Raw genomic sequence first — 23,305 nt, 5'->3', positions numbered from 1 at the left:
CCCTCAGCCAAAGCTCATGGGGTGACATTCACCATCATCGAGTTTAGAGATTCTTATATATAAATGAAGCCACTTACCGTACTCTATATGTCAGTTCGTTTTCGAGATATCTAGCAGACAGATGGACAGATGGGGCATCAAACAGACATAAATAAAATTGTTCAAGCCACTTGAGAGATAGTTTAATTTTAATTATGACTCAATAATTGGAATTTCTTGTCAAATATATTTAAGATTAAGTGACGTGAGGTACAGAAAATATTGAAAAATCAATTAATTTCTGAATTATTTAATAATTAACTATTTAGATTGAACCGTAGTTCAACATGCCTGGTAGTAAATGTCCGTTTTGTAAATGCTGCTTCTTGGCTGCACTGAGAAATAAGAAAATCGTGTCAGTTTTATAACGGGTGGAAAATTCCCAAGGTGTAGGAACTGACGGCTATATAAATCAAACGCTTCAACACTATTAGAGGAGCGAGAACGTAAATTTCCCTCAGAGAGAAGAAGGGAAGAACGCTCTTGCATTCATGGACCCGTGAAATGTTGATAGGTCAGAGCGTTGGCCGCAGAGAGCCAGCTTACTTCACTGTCTGTGAAATAGTTTCTCTAGACAACACTATTGTCATCCTCTGTTCGCTTAGTTGTACTGTTCTCCTGATAATACACGTTTTATCACATCGTATATTAGTTTTAGAAGGAGAAATACAATACTAATGAATACTATATAATGTTTTATTAGTATTATTTTCACAGAGAAAATAGTTTTGGGATACTTTTGAGACATGATTTTCAGATATTTTATACTAACAGCAAACCGTAAAATGCTAACTAATCCTACAAAAAAACTTTTTAATTTTGAAAATTGATGATTTAAATATATAACAGAATTTCGGTGATATATATTTATTTATTCGTATTTATTTTATTTCATTACTTTCCAACAGTAAACAGCCAATCAATACTTTATACTCGTATACTGATTTAAAAATAACAAAATGTGAATATCCCTAGTTCATAACAGTTTAATGATGTTTGATATGCAATAGCTTAATAAAAAGTAAATGTAAATAGAAAGAATAATTTAATAATATAATTATAAAGATCTAACCAATTTTAATTAAGACCATAATATTATGCAACAACAAAATTAAGCAATTCATAAGCAAAGGAGCTTCAAACGAAAAAATAAATGAGCCTTATTCCTGTTTGTACACTACACTTCCAGGATTTCAATGGGTGTCAAAAACCAAGTACATGAGGTTAAGGTTAACCTGGGATGTGCTGTCCAATAGTTTTGTGGAGTTTAGCCCCAGTTTCCCTTCCTCTTAGTTAGTGCAGCGTCTGAAATCTAACACTATCCCAGACTTAACTCGAGTAATCTGTGGTAATATTCGTCTGAAGATATACAAACACGTTGTCAAGATGAAGCTCCAAATAAACTCTTTACATCATTTCATCATCAGAGACACACAGACTACAAAATATGTGTAATTTAGTAGAAGAGGTACTCTCATTGTCTCGTCAGGTAAATTCCAGGCATGAGTTTATACATTCATGATAAAACCAATGGCTTCTCTGTGTAAATGTGTTCAACTGTTTGTGTCAGTGTGATTATATCCAAATGAATTACAAGTTGAATTACTCCAAATTCACAAACATTATGTTTTTAATTCTGTGGGATGAAACCATTAATCAACAAAATACAAGATTTAGAAGCTTTTCCTGCAATTTATTTAAGAAAGTTGTATTCTTGTATTGTATAAATGTTGTTATTTTGGAACATTTATTTCTTCTACATTAATGGATTCATTTACTCAATTAAGAACATGTCTATATAACTTTCAGGTTTACATTTGAAAAGTGAGTTCTAAGACAGCTAAGGACCATATAACAAAATTGGTAAGTATTCTTTGAAATTCAACGCATTATTTATTTTCGTTTAATCGAAACAAAATCAGCAGTTAGAGTGGAATGATATCCTTATACGGTGTCTAAAAGGAGACTTTATTGACAGGTTAAAGTAATAATTGCATTCAATTAGATCCTAATTATTTTCAATTAAGGTAATGTTAGTTTTATTAACATGGAGACCCACGCGGCTCAACTTTTGTTTGTGAAATTGCTTTAATCAAGACGGATTTCCAGATGATCTATTTTAATCTTCCGCAGTTTCCAGAGTAAATATTAAAACCAATTCTCTCCTCAAAGGTGCTAGTATTGAAATCCTTGTTGTTTTATAACCTATTTTCCATTTTTAATTATATATTTCTCTAAATGTCATATTTGATTTAACTCGTAGAATCTCCATTCATTTTTGTCACTAGAATTCCATCATTTCATAATTTATTTTAATAGTAAAATACGTTTTAAAATACATACACGAATGTGGTGAGTTATCTCACCTGAATAGCTTCTAATTAAAATGGATTTAGATATATTTCCGATACTTTAAACTTTGATGGTTTTAAACTGGATTTATAAAATTTTATTTAATTTTAAAACATAAAAACTTTTGAACCTTACCAGAACTAATATAACTGGCGTTCTCGAGTGTGTAAGAAGTTATATACTATTTATTATCTTACAGGTGGTTACTACGATTTAATGGTGGATATAACACTCTTAACTTGAATATCGTGTATTGATGTGGTCCTTAAATGAGTTACCTGCCTTAACACCAAAATGATGACTAAATTCATCAGGTGTAAAGTTTTGGGAACTCAAATTTGTTTGGGGACTACAAAATGTAAAGTTATATAGGTGAAGAGCTATTCTCATTGTCTCATCAAGTGCACAATTAGGTGCACTGCGACGTTTTAGATACTATCTCTAAGCACGGTGAAGCACTAGAGGTTTCTAACCATAACGTAGTTATGGTGGGAAGGGTGATACAAAGCCTAAATGAGTGTGTAGGCCACGAGTTTTCTCGCCACGTACTTGTAGACCCAAACAATTAGCGATGTAGTGCTGAAGTACAGGTAACCACATCAATTAGTGCAGAATGCATTACGCTCACTCGACAATACGTTTTGTTTACCGGAGTCACCCAAAGACCGTGTAACAATATCTCGTGTCAATTGAGAGACGAGGACTTGTAAACAAAAGCTGTTCAACATCAATGTTCTCGAGGAGAGGCAATAGGTTGTCATAGTAATTACACCATTGTTTTGGTGATGTTGATTGTTTGGTATAGAATGTGACAATCGTGGTAGACTATGTGCTTCAAACAAAGAAAAAAATATTTTATTACTGTAGTCATTATTTTAACAGACACTTTGATGAGATTAGAATGTTTAATTAAAAATTTTATATACTTTGGGTCCAATGAACACTTAATAAACACGATCATCTGAAAAAGAGACACCTTTTCCCCTGGCAGTTCTTGCAATAATTTTAGTCAGCTTATTGTGACACACTGACCCACAAAACAGGTGTATAAACCGTTATGTAATACATTTGTATTTATTCCATAAATATATTAATACTTTACCTTGTTTTTGTTATCTCTTTAATTTCCTTTCCAGAAAACACCGCATCTATTTTAATGAAAAAAGTATACAAGGCAGGAGTATGCTATATCACGTGCGAAGTAACATTCTTCACTGAAGATAACATACAAAATTTCAAACTTAGTTTTTATTCACTCTGCAAAGTATTACACAGAAAGAATATTTTACATTCCCCTTGCAGTAAAAACAGAAATCCTGCAAACTGGCTTAGTTCAATGACGTACAGTAAAATTCCATTATTGGACATGCACCATCATAGAACTCACTTTTATTTATGTAAAAATAAATTTCATGCAAAGTTTAAAGTCTCCAGATTTTTATGGAGATATAAAGACACGATATTCATTTACATCTTTGTTTCGTTAACCCGTGACAGGTCTCCTTGTTAGATAGTAGCACCTAACAAACAGTTGGTCTGATGAAAATGTTTTTATTAAATGATACATTCTTCAGATACTTCACAAGTGCTTTACTTACTATATGACACATCCTTTTCCGTCAAACATGGTATGCTTAATCCATAGCTGTGTCTGTAATGGATTGGGGAATCCCACCCTGCGCGCTTTTTTAGTTGCCATCTCGACACGGAACCGACGGCGTTAGTGCAGATTGTAGACGGTATCTAAGCATGTGACCAATCCCATTAGTGTATTGTGTTAGTGGAAGCGTGTTATTGTTAATGCATCAATGCAATGTTTAGTACAATATCTTTATTTTAGTGTGTGTTTTTGCAACAAACATTATCGTTGACTCTTGATTTGACTTACTTTATTAGTGTTTACAATTCAAATGGCCAATAATTCGGATAGCATTATTCTTAGTTGAATTGAAGAGGTCGGAAAAGATTGTTCCCAATTTATAGTTGTAGAAATCTGTTTTAGAGTCTGATGCTTCTTCAGAGCATGAGACACACGAACACTGAACATTCTGGTGACAGTGATGGGGATCAAAACAGTTTTGCTCCAATCCTACAACCCAGCTGTTTTACTGCCGTCAGGAAAAACAGATCTACTCTGTTCAAATGTTCAGCTTTTTCAAGGTATTCTTGCATGGAAAGTATTGCGAAAAACATACACTGGTGCTATAATTTTTGCAACACAAGAAAAATAATAACTAGTAATTCAGCATTTGTCTTTGTTGTTATGTGTTTTCATATATTTGATATTTAATTTATAATATTTAAAAAACAACGCTTGCTTTATAAAGAAACTAACTGTATTTATTGCTTATTACACTTTAATGAGCTAAAATGTGTTATTTATATGACGAATATATTTATAAATTTAAAAAATGCGTTAATTTAATAAAATAATGCCGTTATTTCCTTACACTAAAATAAGTATAAACTTATCCAGAAACAGATAAAATAAGTGTAAAATAGTATTTAGAGGCATAAAAACAAAGGTAACATACAAAAACACAATGTTACATAGCCTCTATACAGAAGACCTGCTACATATGTGGATAGGACGGGACCTCTTATGGGTTAAGATAGGCTTCATAGCAGTGTTTGCTTTAGTAAATATTAAGCATGCAGTGCTTTGTCAGTTCTGAAAACAACACAGTAATTTCTCAAATACTTTATTTAATAAAAAAGTACTTAAATTATTGTTAAGTGTAGGTATTTTATTGAATACTAACCCATAAGTTTAGTGTTTGGACTATTAATCTATATGGGAAGTGACGTCTAGAAAGTCAACAGCTGTGTGTGCGTTTTGTGGAAGAACTCCGTCTTGTTAGAACATAAGTTGTATTCCCATATTAAGCAGGAAATCAGCAATAGCAGGCAACAAAACATCCTTTATTTAGCGAAGTATAAAGCTCCTGTAAGTCTCCCATGGTAAAACTGAACATTCAAGACACGATTATCCAATAAGGAGTAGTAGCATGGTATGAATAATCTAACTGTGAGTTCACGCTTTCTTACAACCGTAGGGTTTTCGTTATCCAGTATATACATTTGCAAATCATTCACAAAACATTAACTCCAGCCTATTGACTTGCACAGTAATGTCCAAGCACGTATTTATGAATATGGAGGCTAATTCTAAAATCTCCTTTATGTATAATTACGTCATAAAAATAATTAGTCTTATCAGTAATCTAAGTAAGTACTATTTTGTATAAAATAAAACCCTTATATATATATATATAATATATATATATATATATATATATATATATATATATAAATGAATGTTTGTGTGTTTGTCCCTTATGGAATCGTAAACTATTTGACCGATCACGAAGAAAATTCGTATGTATATGTATTTTTCCACGAAGAAGGTTTCTATGCTATGTCTATGTCTATTCATGTAACTCGCCTCCAGGTGGCGTTGCCAAAGATAATAGTTTTGAAAGCGCCTGCACATTATAAACTGCAATTACGACACAGTTACGAATATTTAAAAGCCTAACACTATTTCAAGGCGCTAAGTTATGATGTATATTTGTCTTGAAGATACATTTCTGGTAGAACTTAAAGCTTGAGTGTTAGACCACTTTATAATAAAACACATGTACGTGTACAATGGCTATAAACATATACAGATTTTCTTGATCGTGGCAACAAAGCAAACTCTACATCGGCATTGGAAATATAATTTACTTGAACCAGAAGTGCACATACACGGGTAACGCTAGCGAAAAGGGAAGCCGCGGGAAACAGCTAGTATTTGATAAATTGTAACAACTTTATAACATTCTATTAAACAAATTTCAATTAGAGTGAAAGTTTTTTTATTTGTAAATGGTAAAACGTGCCTCTTTTAACAGAAGACAGATTGTTTGACACTTTTAGCGTTCCTAGTGGCATATTGGTTAAGTCAATCAAAACAACAAAAATACATAAGTTTTATGACTTCATTTTAAACTAAAGTGCGTAAACAAATGTAGGTATTACCACAAGTGGCCCCCATGAGCTGATTACTCTGTATAATTTATTATAATAGGAAAAGAATAAAAAATCAACTATGACCTAAAAAGTATTAGGGCCGGAGTAATTTACTACGACCATAACTATACACGTTTTCACATGTTTTCTTGACCGCGGAAACAAAGCTAACTGAACATTTGCATCGAAAATATAATTTACTCAAACCAGAAGTGTTCATGCACATGCAAAGCCTATGAAACTATTTGCCAAGCCTCGGATAACTTCGATATGTTTATAATTTAGTCTTTATTACATATTATATGTTTTTTAAAACTTAAAAATCATTCATTTCGAGAAATATAACAACATTTAACCCACAAATATTTTTGTGTTACGATGCAATATCAATATCATTGGCGTTGTCGTTCGCGACTTGGTCTTCAACCTCCAGGTAAAGATTTAACTGTGTATCGAATGTGAGTCTGTATCAAAAGGTCGTCGCCTGGGGTACATAGGGTTAAAGATCCAAGTGTCCATCTTTACACGCCATTGGTTCTAATAGAACAGCGTTCTCGGAAGGTGGTTTTTTAACATTTTGTGATCTCACATGATCTCGCAATTATGCTTAAACCTCTTGCACACATGTCCTTATTCAGCCGGTGTCATAAAGGAACTTACTGCACAAGTATGTTTTTTAGTTTCAAAAAGATGGAAATCTATAAATATTGCATTTTTAATATAACAAAATATTAGGTTTTAACAGTAATATTAGGATGGATAACATTTATGTATTATTATGGATTCATAAATATCGGGATTAATAAATCTCACCTAACCAATATTCAATGTGACCAAAAAAATGGTAAACCTGATTTTATATCACAGGCTACCAGTTTTGTTCCAGTTTGTCGTTATCTAATTATCGGAAGCAACGTTTCTTAGTCATTTCAAAGATTTCTCTTATTATGTTTGTTGTAAAATTGATAACTTAATTTTTTCACTTATTTAATCTCTAGGTAATTAGTTTTATTCATAGTGAATACGTTAATAATTATAACATAATTTATAATGACTTTAGACACAATTATAATCTGTGACGTTTCTTTGTTGTTTTTTTTTTAATCATTAAAATCTAATGGAATTTACAATGAAAAACATTTACAACAGTATTATAAAAGGTTGCGTCATTAACTACGTCACATCATGCATTATTCATTACATCTGTAAGTTAATTAACACTCGCGACACTCATCAAAGGTGTGACATTAATATTGTATATTTTGTTCATACACAATTGAGCAATTATCCCACGTACTTCTATAATGTGTGGTCACAACACTTTTGTTACTGTGTAGTAAATTTTAATATTATTATTTTAATACGTTATTGTTTATTGTTGAATATAGCTGTTACTGCAGCAGAGAAACTGATTAACATATACATGTCAACCCACATAAATGGACATGGTTATCATATTATATAATTGGAATTTCAGAACAAAGCCTTCTTAAATTGTGTCTGTCTCTCTACCTGTATGTCTCTGTGCCAGTAACTCTTGGCAGAAATCTCTTGAATATTGTTACATACGTTCCGCTTAGTCGATGGAAAAACTCTACTGATTCAAGGTTAAAATTAAAGGTAACAGTAAGAATAAAATAAACATGTGTGTGTGTGTGTGTGTGTGTGTGTGTGTGTGTGTGTGTGTGTCAGGTGGGGGAGAAGCATAGTATCCCACTGTAGCCTTATCCTTTTTGTAACCAATTAAAATGGCAAATGTCCAACATCCTGTTATTCTTTCAAACCTTCCGTCGCCAATAACTTTAAACCGAGAATAATATATGCTCTGTTGAATGACTGAATGTTTTTCGTGATTTATATGAACTATATACATTGTAAAAAGTGTTTTCTCTTCAGTTATCCGACTACCACGTTTATACCCTATAATGAATACTTTTCTAATCAGTGAAAGTGAAAGAAAACTATCGAGTTACTACGGATACTATTACATTAGCTACCAATGTATGTAATGCTTTTTTGCTAATGTTGCAACAAACCCAGTGTCAGAAATAGATAGTTCAGGGTATAGAATTGTTATTCACAAGGAATATCGTTTGATACCATATCATGATATCATTTGTATATGTAATGGTTATACCTGAGACGATACGTTACATGTAATACATAAGATGCTGAAAGTACTTTTTTTATTTATTTCTCTCATTTGTACATATATACAGGAAAATTTAGAATTTCATATCAACCCAAAATATCACTTTGTTTTTTAGAAATAAAACCTTATAAACTAGAAAATATACATTCACTTTTAAACTTCTAGCATCGATAAACAAATTGTTTGGTCAAAACCCGTCAAAATATATATTTAAAAACATAATCTTTGCCTACTTAACAATTTCAATAATAATTTTAATTCACATATGTATCCAAACTACCTTGATAATTTTTCTACTTTGTAACATATATATTATGTACGTACCGTTAATATTTTGATATGTTTCATCACGGAACGACTTTTAGATAACTTGTGAGCCCGCGAAGATAACAACTCCAAATATGATGGATATAAATATTTGTTTTCAAGTAACTGAAGTATGTTCAGTCTATCTAATTTGAACTGTGACTAATAGAATTTGATCGATTCTGTATTTTTGCATTCACTTACCTCAGTACAATACTGGAACTCTCCCAGTCATCTTACAGATATCTATTCTTCATTCAGCGCTACATATGGATCGACCTCATAAATCAGGTTTGTATATGTAACCGAAAATTATGACATATTTTGTTTTATAGTGCAGTAATTTGTTCATGCTTTTATTAAGTAAGCTGATACTAATACTCGTATAATGCACTGACTACGTTATTGTACCTACCTACTACTTTGTCCTACTCATTTCATTTATTTAATTTTAATGCTGATAAATATTGAACAAATGGTAACTTTGATGACTGAATGCTGAAATATTTTAAAATTGTGAATTATAATTAGAAATGGAAAATTTCTACAGATATGCACGGATTTCTATTTGTTCAATGTATATTTCAAAATATAATTGTTTTCTAACCGTACTAAGTGAAAAGGCCCATAAAACGAATGCCAACTTAATTATTTCCAGGTGTAAACAAGTATTTTATATTTCATAAGATTGAAAAGATAACCAGTTAATTTTGTTTTATTCAAGTTATGTCTAAATTCATGTTTGAAATTTCGTAATTTTTACTGTCACATGTATATTAATTTTATTTACAAACCATTCAAGCTATTCTGTGGCATCTTTTGTTCAAGTTAATAATAATTATTTAGATATAATTTTCCAGAGAAGATAAATGGCATAGTTAGTTATTTAATTATCAGATGTAGTTATTTATAAGTATTCGTTGAAGTTAATAATACTTAGTTACAAGAATGTTTCAAAAGTATAGAGATGGTCATGGAGTTTGTTAGTTAACTATTAGATGTTATCTATTCATAATTATTCGTTAAAGTTAATAATACTTCTGTATAAGTATTTTTCCAGAGTAGAGAAATGGGCATGGATTTAGTTAATTATCAGATGTAGTTATTCAGAACTATTTGGTTAGACCTGGGGGAAGGGAGAAGAACACTTCGGCATTCATGGAAGTGTAAAATGTTGATGTCACTGTGTACTCGATGTCACTGCCGAGCTGTGTAGATTCTCCCTTGTGCGCGGCGACAAGGTAAAATAGTTGTCTCATAATAGGCCACGACGCACATCTAGGATCTTATTTACCGACAAAATAAAATTTAATATATTTAATATTTATAAATATAATGCAATAATTAAAACCCGTTATTATCCATGGTTCATTCATGACTCTGTTGAATTTACTAGTCCTTAAATACTAATTTGTTAGGTTACAATCTAATTTCATGTTTCCTCACAGTTGGCAACATTTACACAAAAATATTTGTAATATCTAAATACATTTTAAATACAGTAATAATGGACAAACGGTAAGAGTAGGTGCCATTTTAATTGAAAAATTCTAATATTTATGATATACAGTTATAACATGTTTAAAAGGAGAGGTCTATCCACTTTATCCTAATTCTGCACGAAACAGAATGAGGGGGAGAGTAGATACAATGTTAATATAGCTTAATGAAATGTCTGATAACGTTAATTTGTTAATATTAGCGTTGCCAACATTGCAAAATTTATGATTTGTATTTATAAATATGAGCCGACAGAAGAGTAGTAGAGCATCCTATTAATTGACATATGCAGTCCGGGTGTTAAAATCAACGGTTTAATGCAGCTAACGTCTTCTCCACTGGGCATACATATGGGGGATCAGGGCCCTAAAAATCCCTCCCCTAAAGTCTTTAAAGTCAAGCTGTAACATTTGTACTTAGTAGTTTTTTCAGACTATGGCATATTTATATGGTCAAGTTCTGAGTTATGAAGTTTCCAAATTATAATTTGGTTGAAAAGCATCAAATACCAAAATACTAAAATTTTATATTTGTAAATAATTTGCTTTATTCGTATGTCTAAACGCAGAAATAGGCAGGCAAAAATTAAATGTCAATTTTTATTTTAGATCTAGTTCACCTTCCTCTTGAAGAAGCTGTCTTAGACTTGACTCCTGAAATCATGTCTGGTTGAAGATAGCCAAAAATGTCAGTGGCGAAGAAGCTGAGAATGAACTCTTTTGTGGTATTCTCATTGTCTTTATCATGTACACAATTGAGTGAACTTACGTTGTTTTAGAGACGATCTCTAAGTACGGTGAAGCAACAAACTTTTCAACACAAAACGTAGCTACAATCCTTACATTAATATACCATTTCCATCATGAAAAGTTTGACCTTCTTCGTCAACGGCTTTTTTTATCTCTTTAGATGAACTTGATTCCAATTAAAAGTACACATAACAAAACATTCTCACCATAGCTTCGTTATGTCAAAATCTTAACGTAACACCCGTTATTGTACCTGTTGTGGTTAATTTTTAAACACGGATACGTATTCTTTTTGACCCAAGAGTAGGGTTGAGGTGGCCAGCATTAGCGGTATGTGTAGTGGTAAAATTGTGTATACCTTCAGGGCCCTTGGCTTACCGTATTGAGTGCAGATGTAGATGCTTTTCAAACATTTTCGATACTTTAATATCTTTGGAAAATATATTTAACAGACATAAGTGTTTAAGGTCTTATGCCTTTGATACAAAATTTATTAAAAATTTGGATTTTAGGGTTATTAAAAGTCGGTCACCAACAGCTACATTAGAAGATGTACAAGGAAGTGCGGGATCCTATTGAGACAGACGATTGTAAAAATACGTGTACTTCTTAAGTCAATATTCGTGAACTCAATAACAAAGATGGTTTCACCATGGATCGTGTTAGTTGCACAGGATATAAATCATTCATATGGATTTCACTTAGTTCTGAGGTTCTACGTTAGGGCTGCGACACTTTTTTTTAAGGAGAGACCGATCCCCTTTTAAGCCTTATTCTGTCTAATTCAACAGAATAAGGGGGAGAGTCGATACAGTACGAGGTTGATGGTACTGATAAAAAGTGCAACGGTCACAGACAGGATTTGAACCTGCGCTATCTCTAACCTATACTCACAGTCCAACGACTTAGACCGCTCGGCCATCGGCACTCCCAACTATCTTTGATTGTTACCGTTCAAATATTTGCTAATTGATCTTTCATTCTATATATTGCAGTTCAAGCGCACTATATACGCACCAATAACATCAACGATTGCACTTAATAATGTAGCCTTACTGATTAAAATTATGCCAAGTATTACATCAACTGAGAAGTTCTACTGGATCTTGTAAAAATAAACTAAAACTTTTTGTTTTAAACTGTAAGAAATCTTCTTTTAATTTGATATCTACCTCACCTGAAAATAAATGTTCAGGTCACTCCAACGTGTTTAGAACAGCTGACAAAGACCTTTCCGTTAAGAAAGTTCCCAAGCTGTAAAACTTCGCTTACAAAAGTTTTGAATGGTGCCAAAGAAGAGTTTCTTGAGCAGGTAACTTAAAACACAAACACTATTTACATTGTTCCTTGCTTTAATGAGAACTACTTTGCTGAACTTTGGCAACCCCTGTTTTTTCTGATCGTCTACTACTTTAAATAACCTTCTGTGTAACTTATTCTACTTTATATTCCAGCAAGATATTTATCAATACTAATAAATGCCGAGTGCAAAATTGTTTCTAAGGTTCAATAAGTTTTCATATAACAATTTATGTCATTGCCTTAGAGTTACAGCATGAGAAGCATGCGAGATAATTACTAGAATCTTTTTTTATATCCCGATTGACATAATTTTGCATTATTCTGTTGACATTAATAAGCTGCAGACACTCGATAACCGATTTTATATGGAACATATCAATTGTTTTTCTCAAATAAATAGTTCAATATTGCAATTTATTATATTTAAAATATTACATCATCATAATTAAAAATAAAATAATATTTAATCTAAACAATATACATCAAGAGGTAAATGTTTTGTAGAATATTAAAATGGTGATAAATATGAGATTGAATGGTCTTGACGAGCGGCTAGAGGAGTTTAGAAGTGGAATACCGACAGTGTGTCTAGCAGACCATCTTTGTAATTTTAATACTGCAGTTTAGTACGCCTGTCTCGGGATAATCCCTTCCTTAATTTCAAAAAATTTGTTACCCACTGATGTCTGGGCAAAATTAACATTAATAATAAAATTATAAAGTAGCTTTGAGATGTGAGTAGAAGCAAGAGTTGGCTGTCATTTTTAATTTTATTTTCATAATTATTAGTTATTGTGTTTATTCCGCTTGATATTTGACCACCGAACATATTTTATTCTCTGATTAAAAGCCGGCTGTAATGACAGACACCTCATTGTTTACCAACACTATTATTGCAGCAAATTGTAAAGAAACCTAGTGAAGTTAGTTAAAGCGTAAAAATGGAGAGAAAGAGGGAGAGAGAGAAAGAGAGAGAGAGAGAGAGGAGAGAGAGAGAGAGAGAGAGAGAGAGAGAGAGAGAGAGAGAGAGAGAGAGAGAGAGAGAGAGAGAGAGAGAGAGAGAGATGTGAGAGAGAGCGAGGTGAGGGAGAGAGAAAGTGAGAGAGACATGCAGACAGAGAGACAGAGTAAAAGTGAGAGGGTGAGAGAGAAAGAGGGTGAGTGAGTGGAGAGAGAGAGGGAGAGGATGTGAGAGAGAGTGAGGTGAGGGAGGGAGAGAGAGAGAGACTTCTGTAATCTGGATGTTTTCCTTAAGAGATCGAAAAAATTTTTTACTGAGAAGCCCTAAATTCACCATTTTGTGTGATATCGAAACGTTCTGTATTGACATATCTTATTTTGTATGAATTACAGAGGCCAGATAAAACAGTATTCCACTAGAGTTACAGTTGAAGCAACTTAATAACTTTGAGAAAATATTTTATTCATAGAGTTTAAGTGTATTGTGGCTAAAAACAGAACAATAACACGATTATATGTTTTCATTAGTTTTCCATCCTTACTAACATGATTAGGGAAAATGAGTGACATACATTCATAATAGATTCTTTTATTTGCAATACAATAAAACAAAACTGTATTTACAATAAAATATGTTATTTTAAAACAAGGGAATATCTACAGTACATTAATTTAGAATCACAATATGAACAGTGAAAAATATTCAGTCATTTAAAATTAGCTTCAGCGTAGATTTATTTGTGAAAGACGCGTTATCAATTTACTAAGAAACCTAACACAGCGCTACTCCTGGCATACGTAGCAGCTAGAAACGTTATATTATTTGTAAATATTCAACGTACGGTAAACTTTATATGTATACCAACTGGTGTAAACAATATAGCATTTAAAATTCAATGTCAAATTTAATATTATATCTATTTGGCACTCTAAAATAAATAGTATTCTACAAAACTTCAGTTTAGATTTTCGCATGAATGTAAGTAATATATTGTAATATTTTCATTTTTAAATCTTCTACACAGCATGGTCGAACAGAATTGCGATCTAGCTAATGATCACAAAAACCTAACATGTAGAATGGTTCTAGATTAAGAATGTTTAATTTATGGCTTATTCATAAACTTTTAGTTTCCACCCTAAGTTTGCATAGCCACCCTAGCTAAGTAAAATTAAGGGTGGATGTCTAAGGGAGGATCCCTAGGGGCGGATGTCCCATAGTGTATTTCCTCAAGGTTTGATTTTCCTCAGCTCAATGTTTAAGTATCTTACCTGTTTAAAATATCATTCGAATTGGCATAAAAACGTGAATTGGGCAAACAATATTTTTTCATTATTCCCTTTCTGGATATTCAAGGTAAAACGTAAAATTCCTCTTTAAATTTTTTTCCTTTTAACAATTCCCATGTTTTATATTTTACATTCTAATGATGCATTCTCAGTGCACCATACCGGAATTTAAAACATATTGACAAGAACGTTTTATTCGGCCTAGTTTTATTGAAATTTTAGTTTTTTAAGTTAAGAAAACAGCAGAGCATTTAATTCTTTTTAATTAACTCTCAAATAGTTAAAACTATCACACACTGAGCACTATGCGCGCATATTTCAATTTCTCGTAAATTATAACTCATACTTTTTTAAGGCTCCTAAAGATGAACTATGTAGTAAATATCTCGACTATGAAAAAAAAATAATCTCAAATGTGTACCAAAATCCTTTTTTTATTTTCTTAACAAGACTGTTCACCAATGACGATTACTTGCACGGTTTTATGTTGCTGTTATGTAGAAATATCCCACTGTATGGGTTTAATTACGATGAAAAACATCCCAAACTAAATTTCTCTTATTGTAAACCATTCCTGTGAATCATTCCAATGGCTCTGGTAAATTATACAGTAATGGTTTGAACTGAAAACATATCAATTATTACTGATTCTCCTCGCTTAATGGCTTCTTCGTATTTAGACCCTATTCCATTAAATTGAACATCGAGATTCATCATTTTAACAAGACAATGCCAATTTTGTTTTAACTTTCATAATTCAGGCCCGTCTTTTTTATTAGTTATGTCCTATTATTTTTAGTATCAAATGTTCTGAACATATCCTTAAATATGAAACGCACTAACTACACAATATGTAATTATTTAATTTTATGTAAAAGTAACAGATATTAATTTAATAGAACAAATAAACGGATCAATGACGTGTATAAATTTTGTGCGCATAATGCTTAGGACAGTAACACACAAAATAGGTTTAGAAATCACTCGGACTTAAATTGTTAAATGTAGTTTTCTTGAGAGCATTTTCCTTGTAGACTCTGTTCTACTTACAACTTTGTGTTTATATAAGTTTGTGTGCTTAAAAACCCCCAAACTAACGTGCACTGCTTTCAGACTAAAAAATCTCATTTCGGCTGAAGGAATATGGAAACACGAACCAGTGTAAGTCTAGGTCTGACTAAACTAAAACATACACCAAATCAACAAGTCTTGACAACTAAGTTGCAATTTGTACTGTACAATAGCTTATAGAATATACAAGTAGTAGTTTTGTATTATAAAATACTCTAGTAATCCTATAAATCCAAATATCTGAGGACAAAGTACATAACCGTTACAACAAGGTGGTAAACACACAATATTATTGTCCACGTGTATATTCAGATTCATACGGTGATGTCTTATCCATCCAAGAAGTATGCATAATGTACAATCTATTTATAAGGCAATTATTTAGTTCGCTATGAATGTTAGAAATATAAGCCTTTTATCAACTCTGTAATGCGTGTATGATAAAATTTGCTCTTTACAACGTACATAAATATAACTCTAGAAACCTGGCACTAGTATATGTAAAATTACAGAATAAAGACACCGTAACAATAATCAAAGGAAAATTCAACACCAATTGAAACATCGATTGATTGAATTCTACTAATTTATTTTAGTTTCAAAATACTAAGACTGTAGTAATTACTAAAATGGTGTTAGAAGATGGCGTATTAATCACGATATAGTATTCAGATTGGGTGTTACGTGTTTTCATCTTTAAAATATCAGTGGCGCTGGCGACGGTTTGGTTAAAAATACTTATTCGGTTTTGATTAAGAATAACTTTGAGCAATTCAATGGTACTCTACCACGAACATATGAGATTTAAACAGCGCTAGGGTTGCAAAAGAAGGGATAACAATAAAAGTAATTTCCGATATTTAATGAGATGTTGGTTGGCATGTACATCAGAGAATGTGAATTTGGAACTGTTGTTTTTGGCTTGGTAATGAAACCCACCTACTTGAATCCAGGATAGATATCTTGCAATGTACCGTTAGATTGTTTGAAATAGCTTCTGCTCACATAAAATTTTCCTGTTTGTATAGAAAGGGAAATGTACAACAGATAGGTAACGTTTTGTTCGCTAGACGAAGTTAGGGCTGAGATACCCTAAACTACCAACACTTAACCTGGAGACCAACGGTTGACTTACAAACCCAAAACAATTTGAGATATGCTAAAATATATACTCCGCAGTAACCGTTATAACCGTTACAGGTACTTTCAAGTAACGGTTACAAACTATTTATACAATGACTTTTGTATAAATTATACATTTATCAATTACAAAGTACTCATCAGTTACAATATTATGCTAAACATGTTGTTAGTACAATATTTAGAGTGTAACTCAAATTAACAAAATTATGTACTTTAAAAATCTATTAAAGAAGACTATTTTATTGTTATTAACGAATACCAATAATAGTAAAGAGCTTGTCTACCTATATAGAAGCTTACTAAGAGCAACACAACATAGTAAAAACTAAAATAAAATATTTCACTTTGTTGTTGAGGAATATCATTAAATTGTAAGCTGCATTGGTATTTTGTAAGCTGCAGGGACCAAGTGTTGTTATGTTGGTGGGGACTGTAAGAATACCTTCTCAGTAACCACACTTAACTTCGTTACGAGGTGATCATCGGTTAAATTTTAAAACGTGCAATGTAAAAGTTTCCGGTACTTGAAGTATCTGAAACTGTAATGTCAAATGCGAAGGAGACTAAGTACTCGTAACTGAAACGGAAACTGTGAATGTTTAGTAACGGTTTCTATAAAATGAATGAGTATCAGTTACCGGAGTTCTGACACATATATGTTTGGGCAGGTAGTATACTACTTGCAAGAACAGACAGATTATTCAATTGAGTTCATGTTTACGATAAGTCCTATCCAGTAATAAACGACATATCTTGTAGGTACAAACCTGTTTTCCGCGTCCCCCTCGACCTTATATTTTGATAACGCTCCCTTTTCAAATAGATAAAATCATGCGCGGAAGCCAGACATGCCGAACTCTACACGTCTCTTCCTTTCACGTGGAAAAACTTTAAAATCAAGGTAGAGCTTATTGGGGATCTATTAATAACCAAACTAGTTTAATTAACTTACCGTTTCCACACAAATCTCTGCATTATAGAACTATTATCCAGTTGTAATATTACTACGTTTTTTAATGTAATCTTGTCAAACGAATAACAAAAATTACACTAAGTTTGTATGGAATTTTGGAATGTTAGTCATTTTGTTATTCATTTCCCAATTTTTTACATTCAGTACTTGCTTACAGTTAGTTTTTCGTGGTTTCAGGTGATCATCATCCATTTGAGGAATTCACATTTAACGACGTTGTTTGACGTTTTCCTATTTTGTATGCACTTAAAAATACCTGTATGTTAAATTCCCTTCCATCAAGTATTCAAGTATTCCTTAATCCAAATCTAACTTTTGCTAAAATTGTATGATTATTAAACATTCATATCACGTATCGAAGTGAATTGTGGAAAAATAATTAATTTTTATATCTGTTAGTTTTCTATAGATTATAAATTACTTTTTACCATCCTCAATTCTTGATTTTAATATAGCCTTCTCACCTCAAATAAAACAAACTGGTTTTATTTTATTATTAATTATGTAATTTTACTATACGAAATGTGTAACATTAAGAAATGTAATGAACCTTCTTAGTGTATGTATATAACCATGGTATAGTGACACATTTAAAGTTTATCTTGTCCGTTATATTCAGCATATTTTGATATATTTTATTCTCATTTGATATATTTACGTTGAGAGTAAGTTGTACTGCGCGGGCTTTAGCACTGTAAATTTGAAAAACTAATATTCTCCAATTCGTCAAACTGAAACATTATAACAACGCCACATTTATTCATTGTAGTATGCGTTAACATTGATTCATTTGTAGGGATTTTAAAGGTAAAATCTGTATTCTCTGACATCCATTTGCCATCCAACCAATCTCTTCACACTTTTTACAAGATAATAGTTGTGAGCTTCATCGTACATTGTCTCGATCCTACCTCTAGCTCAATAGATTATTGTGTTCCTGAAATGAAAGTACTAATTATTTGTTTCCCAAATAGCAAAAAAATAACCGGCAGCTGAAGATTTGTCAAATGTATGAATCTTAACCAAGTGATGTATACACGTTGTTGAACAATGAGTAGGTGGGAGAGTTTCATGAGCTGATGGTACAGATCGGATCCATCTGCAGCTCACACATGTCCCGGCGGCCACACACGTAGATGGGAGGGTCCTCCAGGAGTGGCTGGGAATCCTGGACTTGTGTCTTAAGGACTTCCTCGTACAGGTCTTCGTCGTCGTCGTCAAAATCGTCATCTGTCTCCCTCCATAGTGACATGTCCGCGGGCAGCCAGCATGCCAGCACGAACCAGTTCTGCGGAAAACATGTCATCATACAATTTACCATTGGGTTTGAACTATAACACTTATTTAAAGATATAAATATTCCACAAATTAAAGAAAACGTACTATTCCATTATTACGTTCTAAAACACACAAAGAATTATGTATTGTAATACTCCTCTTTCCATTGTAAGCACCAAGAGTAATACAAAATTCAACCAAGATTTTAAATAGGTTCAAGCAAATTCGGTTGATAATCCAGAAAAAACAGAGGTTTACAGCTCGTGCCATCTAGCACGAAGTACGGTCAGCGCATGCGCACTACTCTGCTTGTCTCAATAAATACACGTGGTTTAGACTAATCTAAATATAGTGCTACCACAATCAGTTTCTGATGGGAGTAACTAGTATTATCAGTGCAGTGGAACGTAGTCTATTGAAGGCGCTATACACGGTCGAGCCGCTAGAAGGGTAGGTTATTTGCGGGAATGGGGGACCGTGTCATCACCCCTCACCACGCTTCACGATAGCTGGCATGATCTGTGCGAAACTTATATGACTGGGAATTAAAGCTAAGCTGTCTTTAAAAGGAATCTTTGTGAATTAATTAAAACAATTATAAATTATATTTGTTACGCATTAGTTGCACTATTAAATAAATACTGTATGTAAATATTAAACCCCTATTAAACTTAAAACTCTTAACGCTGTTTAAAATTAAATAATACATAATCTTAGCAACTATGAAAACTTTAATTTACTATAAATCAAAATACCGTAGTAAAGGTTTTACTTATTAGTTATTATTCATAAAATATGACATATTGCATTATTATTATTATTATTGTAATTATTGAAATTAACTAAAGTAAAAAGATTCATAACGGATAAATAAGTTTGAGATATTGTTAGTGGCGTGATAGCAGAAACATCAGTCAAAACCTTAATTTTCCTGTTTTTTGCAAATCAAGTTTTCATCATCATTTATCAAGAACGGTTCCCCCTGTCACACCCAGGTTTTCCATTAGAGGGGTCGATACAAAGAAAACCACCGAGAGAAACTAGATGAGGTTTTAATTTCCAGACGACTCCGTTAATTCTGTTCTCCTTCAATAGTCTTATCGTCCTCAATTAATCAGACGATGTAAAAGTTCCACGTACCGTTTTATTTTCAAATTTCGAATGTTGTTTGTTTGTTATAAACGATATACAAAATTAATTATTTGTATTAATTATGAAATGTATCTGTCCCGATATGTACATTTGACAAAAAGATACCTTAAGAGGGATTTTTATGCATATTTTTGTATTTAACATAACGGAATCATTATTGTTTTTCACGAAGTGCTTTATTTCACTTACTCAAATTATAATACATTTATTTTTATAATGACTCATAAAATATAATGCATGTTCACCGATTAACTCGTGTAATGCAGTTATATAACTATCAGTTTATATATGATAACCTTGTGCTATTTTAGCTCAATTACTTAGGGAATAGTGATTTAAATGTTGCTATAAAAATATCACCTATTAAAAATTAAATATAAGGAACAAAAAGAGAAATTTAACTCAAACAAGGAACCAAAACTATAAACAAAGCAATTATTTAGGTTAATTTTTCTAAGCTCTACAGTTCGATATTCTAACTTGCAACAAATTATATATTATACTGTTATTTTTTATGGTTTAACCATTAACAACCAAAAGGATGACTACTACGTATACTTAAATACTTAAATATCAATGGTTCAATGTATATTTGGCTAATAATTATAATGTTCATAAATATAATAGGAGCAAATAAATAAAGCAGGTGTAAGTAAACTGTCAATGCTTTTTTAATGGACAATTTATGTACACTTTATTATAAAACTCGTTTTAATCTGAAATGACTCAATCATATAATATAAAGAATAGTTTTTATTTCTACACTGGTATTAATCTAGTGTTATGCCCTTTATGTACTGTTGTGTACTTGATATAATCTTTAACATTCATCTATGGGTCAAAGGCGTATAAAACTAAGGACAGTTAGATATAAAATTAATAATGACTTCTTTTGATAAAGATAAAATAATAAACATACGTAAACTAAATTCATACTTCTAACATGAAAATATCACCTGTGTATTTAATTCTTAAAAGAAATAAACTAGAGTGAATAAAAAAGTTGCTAGAAGCAATTTAAATCCCAGAGATTACTTTCTAAAGGAATGTTAACGTACCTACATTTTAGAATTTGTGCACATTATTGCGTTACTAAGGCTAAGACTTTTCCAAGATTTTAAATCAATTATTAAAGTAGGTTACTAAAGTGCGGGAAAAAATAAAATGGAACGTATTTAAAACTTTGCAACTATTCAAGAACTTTCTAATTGCTTTAAAAATATATTTATTGCAAAACAAATAATCATAGTCCTATTAAAGAACTAAAATATGACTTTCGATTTAGAGTACCTTAAGTTTATCACTTGATAGGAGTGTGTGAAGTGACAGTTGCGATACACGTGGAGGTGACCATTGTTGTACCTTAGCGGTTTGTCATTATAGAGAGTACACTTAGATAATTGGAACAATCTTTTAGATAGCTTTCGAAAGCTGCGCACAGAAAACAACTTCAAGTATATCAAAATCCTTTCAAATTTTTGGCATTCGTAAGTTCAACATTTATTACCAGAAAATCAAAACAAAGGAGTTTTGTATAAATATTAGACAACACATTTTAAAAATAAAGCATATATTGCTATCAAACCATATCTTTTTCAGTTAAACTTATCTTACTTTTTAGGCTTACTTGGCTGGTAAAATGACTATCTACTCACATCTGATACATACAGCTTATTTAAAACCACAGTTAAAACCTCGAAATACTACGGCCTCTTTTTGGAGAGTCTCCTTCAGTTTACAGATATTACATCTAAACCTCTTGGTATAAGTACCACACCGAAAGGGTGCTGGTGAATTTCCCCCATTTTTTATATTCTGAGGGCTTATACTGCAGTATTAATATCGATTCACTTAAAACCAATGTAGAAATATGTAAATAAATTTTAATTTAGCTTTAGCTGACCGTATAAAGACCAACTATTCAACTGTGAATGGAACTTGCGATCGATCTTACTAGTCAACTGAGATATAGCTATTATCTACTTTTATTACGGGTTTAACCATGTACACTCCCAAGGAAAGTTTCCTTCTGGCTGGTTTATGCCTTTCAGTTGAACCTCCTCAGGGTAAGCAAAAACCAATCTGTCACTTAAATTTTGGCAACCTTTTGGATGTCCAACAGTGGAACATCACGTTTGTTGGATATATTATGTACAGGTAGATAATTTCATAAATATAGGAGAGCCTAAGTCAAAATACTAATATGTAAAAAACAGTTGTTTGCAGGACTGCCTGTTTTACAGCTGAAATACAATCCGAAAAATCCTTTTTGGATCCTGAAAATCTTATTATAGTCTCTTGACTTGTAAATACCTTGTTTTAGCTTACTAGCGACCAATGGCATTTGATCTCTCACTGCCAGTTAACGAAAATAGTGCAATCATAATCACGAAAAATATCAAAACTCACGTAGATTTGAAATTACTAGGCTGAGAAATTTTTAGATTTTGTTAGAGTTGGCTGTTCCCGTTATCCCTTCAACTCGTCTTTGGTGAATGCTTTGGGTATTTATATCTCACTATCACGGCCCCTCCTCTCCAGGAGGGTTCACTTGTGGCTGGTTCAGACCTTCCAGTTGAACCTACACCGGACACAGCACATGTGGCACTTAAATCTGGGCTACCCTTTTATGTCCAACATAAACCGAATATTTCATGATATTGAGGTGCACAGAATTACATGGCGGGGCTCCCTAAGTTTTAAGGGCTATTGCTAGCTTAGACAAAAGGGTGTGCCATCTCCTGCCTGCTTTGACCGGAGAAGGTGGTACTGAGCTGGCTTTCCCCTTTTTCTTGAAGACATGGCTGAGATTATTGCCCAGAATCCTTCCTCATTGATCGCGACAGGAGGAATCTACCCCCAGCCTTACCCATCCAGAATATCCTGTCACTCCGAATGCAGGGCAAAAGTTCGTTTTGGACCAACTGTAATTTGTCAGCTTCTTATCCTTAAAGAAAGAAAAACATCGAAATATCCGTTGTCAAAATAAATTTATGTGGTTCTTTATAATTTATGATTTTTACA

General features: G+C 32.3%; 1 protein-coding gene across 1 annotated transcript in view; it reads right to left on the bottom strand.

Annotated features, from left to right (window-relative positions):
- Positions 1 to 13,947: 13,947 nt before the first annotated feature.
- Positions 13,948 to 23,305, bottom strand: part of LOC124365353 — a 169,302-nt gene continuing 159,944 nt past the window's right edge. The window contains exon 13 of the mRNA XM_046821329.1: positions 13,948 to 19,139. Coding sequence (XP_046677285.1) covers positions 18,921 to 19,139 — 219 coding nt within the window. The 3' untranslated portion in view covers positions 13,948 to 18,920. The remainder of the gene's footprint in view (positions 19,140 to 23,305) is intronic.

This window comes from Homalodisca vitripennis, chromosome 6, assembly GCF_021130785.1.
Source record: "Homalodisca vitripennis isolate AUS2020 chromosome 6, UT_GWSS_2.1, whole genome shotgun sequence".
Classification (NCBI taxonomy): domain Eukaryota; kingdom Metazoa; phylum Arthropoda; class Insecta; order Hemiptera; family Cicadellidae; genus Homalodisca; species Homalodisca vitripennis.
This window is presented reverse-complemented; position numbering and strand designations above follow the sequence as displayed.